The sequence below is a fragment of the Balearica regulorum genome, chromosome 1 (assembly GCF_011004875.1).
Source record: "Balearica regulorum gibbericeps isolate bBalReg1 chromosome 1, bBalReg1.pri, whole genome shotgun sequence".
In the NCBI taxonomy this organism is placed as follows: Eukaryota; Metazoa; Chordata; class Aves; order Gruiformes; family Gruidae; genus Balearica; species Balearica regulorum.
Window position 1 is genome coordinate 124,867,125 of NC_046184.1, and position 10,104 is coordinate 124,877,228.

The window sequence follows — 10,104 nt, forward strand, 5'->3', positions numbered from 1 at the left end:
ATGGGGCACCCACAGCTTCTCTGGGCAACCTGTTCCAGTGCCTCACCATCCTCACAGGGAAGAATTTCTTCCTAGTATGTAATCTAAATCCACTCTCCTTCAGCTTAAGGCCGTTGTCCCTTGTCCTGTCACTCCATGCCCTTGTAAACAGTCCCTCACCATCTTTTCTATAGCCCCCCTTCAGGTACTGGAAGGCTGCTATAAGGTCTCCCCGGAGCCTTCTCTTCTCCAGGCTGAATAACCCCAACTCTCTCAGCCTGTCTTCATAGGAGAGGTGCTCCAGCCCTCTGGTCATCTTCGTGGTTTCCTCTGGACTCACTCCAACGTGAGTGTGGGGCTGATCCAAATTGTGTAGAAAAATGTACATAACAACTATAAGAATTAAGAGCTAGATGTAAACATCTGCCAAAGTTGATCATGAAATTATTTTTAAATGTCTCCTGTGACTTTGTAAGGATGAAGGCTAAAACTCTGTGTTTTGTTTGGGTTGGTTTTTTCCCCCATCTTTCTTGCAGACTTGGAAAATGTTGTCATGTACCTCCCATATGTCACACAGGATTTCAGGACCTATCATCTTTCTCTTTTTGCCTTGCAGTCCCTTCTCCCTCTCAGTATGCCCTTTTTAAATCTTGGAGCTGAGAAGGAGCAGGCTTAGTCATTCCTTGTGTAGGAAACTCCTACTGAGAAGCTGCCTGCTGCAGAAAAAGCATGGCTTGCTTGGTGACCTTGTTGTCAAAGCTAAACAAAGATTTTGAAGCTTTGGCTGGGAAGGGGAAGTCTCTGTTTGATACTGCACCCATCAGTATCCCAGTATGGTGTTAAATCCTCACAAGAAGACAGTACCCATATCCAGAGTATTTTAAAGTGTAGCCCTGACCAGTTATTAAAGGTTCAGTTTTATGTATATATGTTTCCCTTTTTCCTATGAGATCGGTAGGAGCATTAGCCATGAAGTTCCAACCGAATTCCAGCTTTCCTCTGACTTGGCAGATCCATCCATGTCGCTGTCCTGCATCCAGGAGCAACTAGAAGGTGGTTCTCGTACTTCAGGCTACATTTCCATGATATTAGGGAAAGGTAGTCCTCACCTCTCTTTTGAGGTGAAGAGTAGAAGAGGTGAAGTCCAGACCTTTGAGAACATTTAGAACTAGATTTATATTTCTGCAGCTTGGGTTCCCTTTTCTGAATATTTGCTAAGTATACAGTATGAACATTGACGTTCTTGGAAGGATTTGACAGTAGGAAGCATAGGTGTTTGTGCTGTCAATATATGCATTGTCCCTTACGCATGTTGCACCTGGAAACTACAAATTACTACCAAAAGAGAGGAATAAGGTCAGATCTTTCTCAAAAGCTCTTCACTTAGTCAGTTGGATTGGACACTTGCCTTCAGATTTAATCATGGCAATGGTATTGTGCCCATTTCTGGTAGAAGGCCATGTTGGTGGTGATATAAAGAGCATTTTAATGTTTCAGTGTGGCACCACAGAACTGCTGAGAACAGCGAGGGAGCTGCTGTTCTTGCACGCAAATTCCAGTTCAGCCTCAGTCCTGGGTGCTAACTTGGAAAGTAACTTTGCAGAACTGAAGCCTGAGTGGTTCTGACCCGTGGAGGATGTGTACAGACAGGCTTGATGTATTGGCAAGATGATTTATGTAAGTCACAGCCTTTCTAACTGTCACAGAGTTCCGCCAAGGCAACGTCCTTTGCTGCACAAATTACTATGGAAGATTTTTTTATTTTAAATGGACAGTGAGAGCGCTAAATGTCAAGATTACAACTCCAGCTAGACCAAAGGCATTCCTAATGCAAACTGTTGTTACCAAAGAGAAGTGAGATGTATCCATTCCAAAAACAAGACCAGGGAAAAAAGGTCCCGTTGTCATCAGACTGTCCACATGGTGGCACACTTATTCCATGGACAAAAAACCATGGACACCTTCCCCCCCCCGCCCCCAATCTAATGGCTTTAATGTTTGTAATAAAAAAGAGCTGCCAGTCTTTGAAGGGCTGACCTTCTAGCATATAAGACTTAGTGCACCTTGCTGCATGGTTAATTCTTCACTTTGAGGATTGGTGGCTTTTTAAATAAGAGGTTTTTTTTTTTTTCTACTCTATGACCTTGAATAAAGAAAGTGATTTTATGTTTGTGTCTGACCTTTTACATTTTCCAAAGTACTATGAGTGTTTTTTTGTTCTCTGTGCTAGAAACACCATGGTGCTCCCCCATTAAGGTGAAACATGGTTATGCAAACTGCAGGACACCTCAAGGGGAATATTACAAGAATGTACTGGGGACAAGATGTGATATTCGCTGTCAAAAAGGCTACGAACTGCATGGCCCTCAGCAGTTAATTTGTCAATCAAGCAAACGCTGGTCTGGGAAAGTGCTGTGCAAACGTAAGTAGCTGTGAAATCTGTGTGCACGGCTTGCGCCTCAGATTCAGCACACAATAAACTTTACTTGCCTTTGAAACAGTGATCTTGGGATTGTTATTTGCATTTTAAATGTTGACAGTATACTTGGATATGTAGATTGGCTTGTTGCTGAGGATCTTACAGTGGTACACGGCATGATAAGCATCGCAAGTGGTACAAATACTCTTGGCAGAGGACAAAGATAGGGAGCATTTTATGAGCGTGGGATTTTGATTTGTGGGAATAATTTTAAGACAGAGCCATAAAACTGCTTTAAGATACTGCCCATCTAGGATTTTGTAAGCTGACACAATTTGTATCAGGTGTCTAAGTGAGCTTTTGCAGTAAAACATTTTCTGAGAAGAGAGGAATAGGAACTTGTCATCTTTTTCTCATATAAATATTGCATCAGGCCACTGTGTATGTAAAGTTAAATTTGAAATGGAGCTAATAAGAACAGTATTGAAAGTCGCACGTGGAACATGACTTTCTCCCACTTGTCATTTGCTAGCTGCATCCTTATTTCTGTGTAATACCCCACATTCACATTACTCTAAAGGGGGATAACAGGTTTCCAGAAATCTTTGTTTTCTATTCCAGAAAAGCGCTGCCCCACCCTATCCATGCCAACCAACGGAGGCTTCAAGTGTTTAGATGGTGCCTACTTTGGTTCAAGGTGTGAGTACTACTGTTCGCCGGGATACCAGCTGAAAGGTGACCGTATAGTAACGTGCATGGACAACAAAGTTTGGAGTGGCCGGCCAGCGTCCTGCATTGGTAAGTAGGATGGTTAGTCTGCATCCTGGAAAGTCAACATCTTGAGATACCTGCTGGTGCCCGAGTCCTCCAGATGAATTCCAAAATGCTCTTTTATCCAGTTCCTGGGGGAAAAAAGGAACTGTCCCTTTTGAGGAAGCAGAGAACAGTTTTCTGAGTGATACAGAATGCTCTCTGTCACTTAGTTCTTTCAGTCCCGAGTGACCATCTTCCTTACACGCACTATCAGGCCCAAGCATTATCACTTTAATAAAGATGAGGCTGGGGTAAATGGTCAGTGCTTTACAATGTTTATAACAGCCTTCGCTGATCTCCTGGGTGACTCGCTGGTAGTCTGTAATTACTGTGCTGCTCTTCTAGCATGTTCTCTGTGCTGGAGTGTGTCCTGCTCTCTGCAACTTAATGATAAAACAGGTTTGAAACTACACCCTGTGTCTGACCTCCCCTGTTGCTTTTCTTTCTTGGGTTCATGGTTTCCAAATATATCCAGGGAATATGAATGGATTGTAGTTACCAGCATGATTGCAGTGAGCTAAACTAAATTTCAGCCTAGTTCACGTTAGTTATGCCAGCAATTTTCGTTACATAGTCAATGGTTTCCTGGGAACGTCAACTGGAATAATTGTTTTTATATACATAAATCAAAAGAAAGATAAACAAATATTGAGATTTAACTTTCCTTCCTACTAATGAGATTTCAGCAGATAGTGAAATCTCAGCTGCTGCTTTTGTTTCTGGGAAGTCTCTGATAAAAGATTCAGCAGCCACCCACAAAGGAAAGTATGTTTTGGCTATCTGAATTGGCAACCAATAATTTAAGCTTGTGGGTGGTAGAGCATTTGTGCTCAGTGTTTTCTGTGTACGATAACTTGGTTTTCCTCAGAATGCCTATGGCTTGGTCTAGGTTAGCAAATGGCTTTGGAGTCTCTCCATGGGGCCTGATGTTCGTAGAATTTTGTTCACATTTCCTGTTACATGGTGTTGTACATGTGTAAAAATGAGCATGCTGCTTAGGTCTAGATTGTTTGTGGTGTCTCTTGTTTTTATTTACAAAAACAAGGCTTGTCCTTCTCAATGGTGTGGCCAGAGGAAATAAAACAACTCCTTTTAAATTTGGGAATGATAAAATGTTGTCCTCTGTATTTCCTGGCACTTTCAGAATTTCATCTGTTTGCAGCGACGGGGTGCTTATTACAGAGGATGCTGTCTTGCAGAGTAGAGAAAGCAATTATGTCTTATGGAAAAAAAGAGGCTGAGCTAGCACTAACACTTCTTTTTGAATCCAAAAATGCAGAATATTTGTTTGTACTGGTTTTGGCTCGGACAGAGTTAATTTTCTCCGTAGTAGCTGGTATGGGGCTGTGTTTTGGATTTGTGCAGAGAACAGTGTTGGTAGCACAGGGATGTTTTTGTTATCCCTGAGCAGTGCTCACACAGAGCCAAGGCCTTTGCTGCTTCTCACCCCACCCCACCAGCGAGCAGGCTGGGGGTGCACAAGGAGTTGGGAGGGGACACAGCCGGGACAGCTGACCCCAACTGACCCAAGGGATATTCCATACCATATGACGTCATGCTCAGCATGTAAAGCTGAGGGAAGAAGAAGGAAGGGGGGGACATTCGGAGTGATGGCATTTGTCTTCCTAAGTACCCATTAGGCGTGATGGAGCCCTGCGTTCCTGGGGATGGCTGAACACCTGCCTGCCCATGGGAAGTGGGGAATGAATTCCTTGCTTTGCTTTGCTGGTGTGCGCGGCTTTTGCTTCACCTGTTAAACTGTCTGTATCTCAACCCATGAGTTCTCTCACTTTTACTCTTCTGATTCTCTCCCCCATCCCACCGGGGGGAGTGAGAAAGTGGCTGCGTGGGGCTTAGGTGCTGGCTGGGGTTAAACCATGACATTGTTGCACAGAGTATGATTGCAAGTCCGAAGTAACCCATTAAAAGTAATACTATTACTTAAGTTCTGGTAATACCACATATTATGGGGAAGACCCCTTCAAACCTTGTGTGCGCATAGTTCCTACATGCAAACAGTCAGTTATGCAGTTAGCAAACTGTTTAATAAGGTTGTCTTCTGACCTCTTGAAAGGTGGGATAGAGATTTTTTTTTGTAACCAGATATGACCCTAACAGTATAATGCAGTTCGCAATTGAACACTTATCCTTTACTGTAATTCAGTAGTTACAGAAAAGTCATCAGTGAAGTACTGCCTACAAAAGCTTACCAGTGGTCAGGAGACAACTGGCTGAAAAGCTCACTTTCAGCTGAGGAGTAAATTAAGGTGAGGGGAGCAATGAAATACAAAGACAAAGAGGCTGGTTTATTTCTTACTTTAGTGTATAAGCAATTAGTTGCACTGTGTACAGTAGGGATGTTACATGCGATCATAGGCCTGGGGTGGTAAAGTTCACGTCATTGCTGGGGACACCACAGCTATTGGCATCGAGTATGGCAAAATTACTGCAAACCTGAATTTATAATCCTCTTGAAAACAAGAAGCTTTCCTTTAGCCTTTTGTACTGCAGTTGCACTGCTTAGCATTTTTGCACAAAGCTATATGGGGTTCACAGTGCAGTAGTGAAGACCCATGTAGGAAAGGCATAAGGCTAACATCATTGCTGAAACAGGTATTCATTTAATTAAAGAAAATTAGGTATGTTTTAGCAGTCACGTACAGAACAGTGAGTATTCAGTTCTAACAAAGCAGACTGTCCCCCTCCTATAAGAGGAAGGATATTCTTCATGTTGCTGAAATAACTTTGATTAAAAAAGATCAATGTACAGCTGCTTTTGGTTGTCAGTTAGCTAAAAATGCCAATACTTAAATAATATTTCCATTATATCCTTAATGCACTGTAACATAGATTGAAATAGGTATTTTCTTCTAGAGGATTGAAAAATGTCACCATCTTTTCTCCTAGAAAGGTTTTAGTTTCTTGCTGATTGTATAACAGAGGTGGTGGTAAATGGCTGTCACTGTGCTCAGTCATCCTTTTGTCACATCCGAAGACTGTATGGATAGGTAGTTAACTAACAGTTTCCAACTACGGATGTCTGAAACAAGCTTTGCACTCTGAGTCATTAATTATACAGGCCCCGATAATGGACGTTTTGAAATACAGAGCAATGCCTTGTGGATGGGGGTGGGGAGAGCAGGACAATGTTTTTCATTCCCCCTTTTATGATTTGCAGTCTCTTCATCTCTTTATGCTTTTGACACAGACTAATGTTTTGAATTAACTTCCAGCCATCGTTTAATGCCATCAGCAATCAGTAATAACAGCATGTTCGTGTAGCAGCAGACAGTTTACCTATCCTATACAGACTCCTGAATAAGCAAGTAGTGGGCATTCCGTACCATCCCTCTGTTTCTTTCCTCTTGTCACCCCAAATTCACAAGCAAATAAATGTAAACCTTTAACAAACTATGAGAAAGGCAGTTAAGAAGCTCTTGAAATGTTTGTGAAACTGTTAATATGGCCAGTCTCAGAAGAATGTTTAAAAAGAAACAAAAAATCTAAAACCTATTTGAAAACTTAGCATTTTTCTCCACAAAGTTCAAAAGGCTGCTTTAAAATTTGGTAATTCCCCTGCTGACCTCCTGATGCCATGTCTGCAATGCTGCTGTCCCGTGTAGGAGCCAGAGTACCTTCTTGTAAGTTGTCGCTTTGCTTGGCTACTGGCAGTAGCCAAGTAGCCAAGAAAAGCAACAACTTACAAGAATGTGGGTGAACAGCGCCAAATTTTTTATGAAAACTCAATTTCCCTGCCCGTGATTTAAACCTTGCAGGTGAGATTCAGCCGTTTAATACGTAGTCCTGCTAAACAGCTTAAATAAATCCGCTTGGCTTTTCATCGGTCTTTTCAGCAGTGACACTGTAGTGTAGCCGTAGGGTGTCAGCCACCTCGCAGCATGTCCTGGCTCCAACTCTGCCCAGGAATACTAATTAAGCGAGAGAGTCTGACAACTCAGCGCTTACAGGATGATTTCTCCCTCTGATAAAACCTCCCCAGCAGTCAGGAATCTTGTGGGTTCCTCCGTTGGGGTTTGTTTTGGAGCCAGTTTAGTTTTCTGACCTGCAGCTGGGTGACCTTGCTCACATCATACATTTTATTGAAGGGTTTATTTTGGGGGGGGTTGTGTTTCAGTTTTGTCACTTGTGCATTTGCCTGGATGTTTTCTGGTCACCTTCTCTGCATTTTGACTGGGTTGGGTTTTTTAGACCTGTCTTCCTTCTGCCAAGCTGTGGCCAAGGTGCTTAATGCTGTAGATTGGCTGCAACTTTGTACGAGGTTGCGAGGAAAAAGACCTGAGTGCTGTTGGGTTTAACACAGCCCAGTGGCCAGTGCAGGTAAAGAGCCTCAAGTAGACATCTGCTTTCGCTTGGTCCATTTCAAAGCAGAGTCATTCTGGTGGGGTTCATTTAGTGCCTGTTGAATGCTAAGAGGTGGCTGAAATGACCAAGGAAAATACCCTTTCCAGGAATTTTTAGGTCCAGCTAAAAAGCCCTCGGGTGTTTGGTGAGTTGGTTCCCACAGTAACCGTCCTTGTCTTTACGGCGTGGATGGTTCATACCAACTAGTCTTCTCTGCGCTAAATAGCATAATGAGCTTTCTGATTAATTAAGAAGTGCTTAAAACACTGGGTGCTTAAATGTCATTTTGCCTTTAAATAAACGTAATGCTAGAATAAATATATACTGTCCATAGCATAGTGGTGAGCTGTTGCTGCAGTAAACTAACCAGAGCCAGAAGCAGCCTTGGTGAGACCGACTTATTTCCTACCCCAACTCAGCTACACGGGGGTGGTTATTGAGAGCAACGTTGTTTTGTAGAGGAGAGCAGCGCTCTCGTCAGCTGCGATGCGAGCACATTTCCACACATAATGGGAAGGTACCCAAAAAATAAGGGAGTGAATAAGAAACATGAGGAAAGGAGACAAAGTGCTTCCTACAGCCGGAGTGGATGCTTGAAAATTCTGCTTGCTTGGGTACGACAGCAGATGAGGGAAGGAGGAGTGAAAAAGTTAAAGAAGCCATAAAGAAGAACTAAATGCCTTATGTATCTTTAGTGAAGGGTGTTCTTGGAAAGCTGTGTTGGTTTTGCGTGGCAAGGTTTTGGTAGCGGGGGGGCTACAGGGGTGGCTTCTGTGAGAAGCTGCTAGAAGCTACCCCTGTGTCTGACAGAGCCAATGCCAGCCGGCTCCAAGACGGACCCGCCGCTGGCCAAGGCCAAGCCAATCAGCGCCTCTGTGATAACATATTTAAGAAAGACAAAAACAGTTAGAGAGAGCTTTTGCAGCCAGAGAGAGGAGGGAGAAGATGTAAGAACATCTGCAGACACCAAGGTCAGTGAAGAAGGAGGGGGAGGAGGTGCTCTAGGCGCCGGAGCAAGATTCCCCTGCAGCCCGTGGTGAAGACCATGGTGAAGCAGGCTGTCCCCCTGCAGCCCATGGAGGGAGGATGAGGGGGTGTAGAGATTCCACCTGCAGCCCGTGGAGGACCCCACGCCGGAGCAGGTGGAGACACCTGAAGGAGGCTGTGGCCCCGTGGGAAGCCCGCGCTGGAGCAAGTTCCTGGCAGGACCTGTGGATCCGTGGAGAGAGGAGCCCACGCCAGAGCAGGTTTGCTGACAGGACTTGTGACCCCGTGGGGGACCCACGCTGGAGCAGTTTGCTCCTGAAGGTCTGCACCCCGTGGAGGAGACTCACGTTGGAGAAGGCCGTGAAGGACTGTCTCCCGTGAGAGGGACCCCACGCTGGAGCAGGGGAACAATGAGTCCTCCCCCTGAGGATGAAGAAGCGGCAGAAACACCGCGTGAGGAACTGACCGTAACCCCCACTCCCCGTCCCCCTGTGCCGCTGGGGGGGGCGGAGGTTGAAGCCGGGAGTGAAGTTGAGCCCGGGAAGATGGGAGGGGTGGGGGGAGGTGTTTTAAGATTTTGGTTTTATTTCTCTTTCCTCTGCTCTGTTTTGCTTAGTAATAAATAAGATGAATTCCCTCTCTAAGTTCGGTCTGGTTTGCTCGTGATGATAATTAGAGAATGATCTCTCCCTGTCCTTATCTCGACCCGTAAGTTTTACCTTTTCTCCCCTGTCTAATGAAAGAGGGGAGTGATAGAGCGGCTCTGGTGGGCACCTGGCCCTCAGCCAGGGTCAACCCACCACAGTTCTTTTTGGCGCCCAACGTGGGGCACGAGAAAATCGAGATAAGGATAGTAATGGGAAGCGGTAACGGGCAAAACATTGACTGAACGTAACGTAACTTGAGAGTGATATATTTGTGAAGGGACTAGAGATAGATTTTGTGTGTAGATTGTCCACTCCTGTTTGGTGTTGTGATAGTGTTGTTTTGATGTTGGTGTGGGGAATTCTTTTTTTTTTCTTTTCCTTTGTTGATGTGATTAGTGTTTGTGAAGTTTTGTGTTGAATGTATATTTTAATGATAATTCTTAAATATGTGATTCACAGAGGCGAGGGGTGGAATGTGTTGGTTTTGCGTGGCAAGGTTTTGGTAGCGGGGGGGCTACAGGGGTGGCTTCTGTGAGAAGCTGCTAGAAGCTACCCCTGTGTCTGACAGAGCCAATGCCAGCCGGCTCCAAGACGGACCCGCCGCTGGCCAAGGCCAAGCCAATCAGCGCCTCTGTGATAACATATTTAAGAAAGACAAAAACAGTTAGAGAGAGCTTTTGCAGCCAGAGAGAGGAGGGAGAAGATGTAAGAACATCTGCAGACACCAAGGTCAGTGAAGAAGGAGGGGGAGGAGGTGCTCTAGGCGCCGGAGCAAGATTCCCCTGCAGCCCGTGGTGAAGACCATGGTGAAGCAGGCTGTCCCCCTGCAGCCCATGGAGGGAGGATGAGGGGGTGTAGAGATTCCACCTGCAGCCCGTGGAGGACCCCACGCCGGAG

General features: G+C 44.8%; 1 protein-coding gene across 2 annotated transcripts in view; it reads left to right on the forward strand.

The window, feature by feature from the left end:
• SRPX (sushi repeat containing protein X-linked) overlaps positions 1–10,104 on the forward strand; it is a 52,951-nt gene that overhangs the window by 32,552 nt on the left and 10,295 nt on the right. For both annotated transcript variants that reach the window (XM_075774355.1, XM_075774362.1), the window contains 2 exons: positions 2,210–2,401; positions 3,020–3,196. In XM_075774355.1, coding sequence (XP_075630470.1) covers positions 2,210–2,401; positions 3,020–3,196 — 369 coding nt within the window. The remainder of the gene's footprint in view (positions 1–2,209; positions 2,402–3,019; positions 3,197–10,104) is intronic.